Source organism: Rhodotorula toruloides (genome assembly GCF_000320785.1).
Source record: "Rhodotorula toruloides NP11 unplaced genomic scaffold Scaffold31, whole genome shotgun sequence".
Classification (NCBI taxonomy): Eukaryota; Fungi; Basidiomycota; class Microbotryomycetes; order Sporidiobolales; family Sporidiobolaceae; genus Rhodotorula; species Rhodotorula toruloides.
Genome location: NW_015622991.1, coordinates 236,204 through 237,812, shown reverse-complemented (window position 1 = coordinate 237,812; position 1,609 = coordinate 236,204). Strand labels below are relative to the sequence as shown.

The 1,609-nt window shown below is 60.1% G+C and overlaps 1 protein-coding gene across 1 annotated transcript; it reads left to right on the top strand.

Moving 5' to 3' along the window:
- On the top strand, positions 1 to 1,599 carry RHTO_05337 (DNA polymerase alpha catalytic subunit; the record flags this gene model as incomplete). The annotated part of the gene is made up of 7 exons (XM_016418999.1): positions 1 to 130; positions 187 to 476; positions 531 to 660; positions 722 to 941; positions 997 to 1,095; positions 1,152 to 1,328; positions 1,385 to 1,599. Coding segments are annotated over 7 exons (1,261 nt in total), but the record flags the coding sequence as incomplete, so codon positions are not given.
- Between the last annotated feature and the right edge of the window lie 10 nt (positions 1,600 to 1,609).

The following is a 1,609-nucleotide window of genomic DNA, read 5'->3' as shown; positions in this document are numbered from 1 at the left end:
CTCGATGTACGGCTGTCTCGGTTACGAGGGGTCTCGCTTCTACGCACGCCCTCTCGCCGCGCTCACCACCTTCAAGGGTCGCGAGATCTTGACGCGGACAAAGGCTGACGCCGAGGGCATGTCGCTCAACGTGCGTCTCGCTCGCCTTCTCACCTTCATCTCCTTGCTAACCTTTACTCTCGACAGGTCATCTACGGTGACACCGACTCAGTCATGATCAACACGAACCAGACGGACTACGCCACTGCGCTCAAGATTGGCGAAGACTTCAAGAAAGTCATCAACGACAAGTACAAGAAGCTCGAGAATGACCGTGATGCCGTCTTCGAGCGCATGCTCCTCCTCAACAAGAAGAAGTACGCCGCTCGCAAGGTCGAAGACGACGGCAAGGGCGGACCGGGCGAGGTCACGACCGAGATCAAGGGTTTCGACATGAAGCGTCGCGAGTTCTCGAAGCTCTCGAAGGATGCCTCCAAGTGCGTTGGCACACCGCGTTCTGCCCGACTCGTGCTGATCCCTCGCCCGCAGAGACGTGCTCGACATGATCCTCTCGCCAAGGCGACGGAGACCGTTATCGAGGAGATTCACGAGTACCTCACCGACCTCGGCGAGAAGATCCGCAACGGCTTTAACCCTCTCGACGACTACATCATCCACAAGGTGCGCCGTTGCGCACCGCCCTCTCGCTATCGAGGCTGACTTGCACCTTGTGCTCTTCCAGCGTCTCGGCAAGAACCCGGAGGACTACCCCGACGCCAAGTCGCTCCCGCACGTCCAGGTCGCGCTGAAGATGAAGGCCAAGGGTCTCTCCGCCAAGGCCGGCGACGTCATCCCGTACATCTTCTGCGTACCGCCCAACGGCGAGACGACGAAGACGGCGCAGGCCGCCAACGCTCATCACCCGGACGACGTGCGGCGACAAGGCTCCACGCTCAAGATTGGTATGTTTCCGTCACCCTCGTCCCGCTGCGTCACAGGCTGACGCCGAATCCACAGACTTCGAGGTCTACCTGTCGACGCAAGTCCTTCCGCCCATTGAGCGTCTCTGCGAGCATATCGAAGGAACCGAGAAGGCTCGTCTCGCCGAATGCCTGGGTAAGTCGCGTTCGCGCATTCTCACGCGTCGCAGCTGTTGACACACACATCCACAGGTCTCGACGCTTTGCGCTTCGAGTCGACTTCGCTCGATGTGCCCGAACGCGAGTTCAAGACGCTCCAGTCGCAGATCTCGGATGCCGAGCGCTTCGCCGATGCCGAGCCGTCCCGCATCCGATGTCGAACCTGCGGCACGATCAGCCCGTTCGACGGCATCCTCGAGAACAAGGTGTGTCCCGACTTCTTTCGCTCGCTCTCACTCAAGCCGCCGACTGCGCTTTTCTGCCAGCCGGCATGCTCTCGGAACACGGCTTCTTCTGCGGCAACGTCGAGTGCCGAGACTTCATTCCGACACCTTCGCTCGCCGTCCAGCTCGACCTCAAACTTTGCGGTGTCATCAGCAAGTTCTACTACGCGGACGCAAAGCTGTACGACCAGCTCCTCTACATCGACACCTCGTCCAACATCGAGCGGGCGCTCGGCAAGGTCGCAGGCGGAGCATAATAAGGTTCGT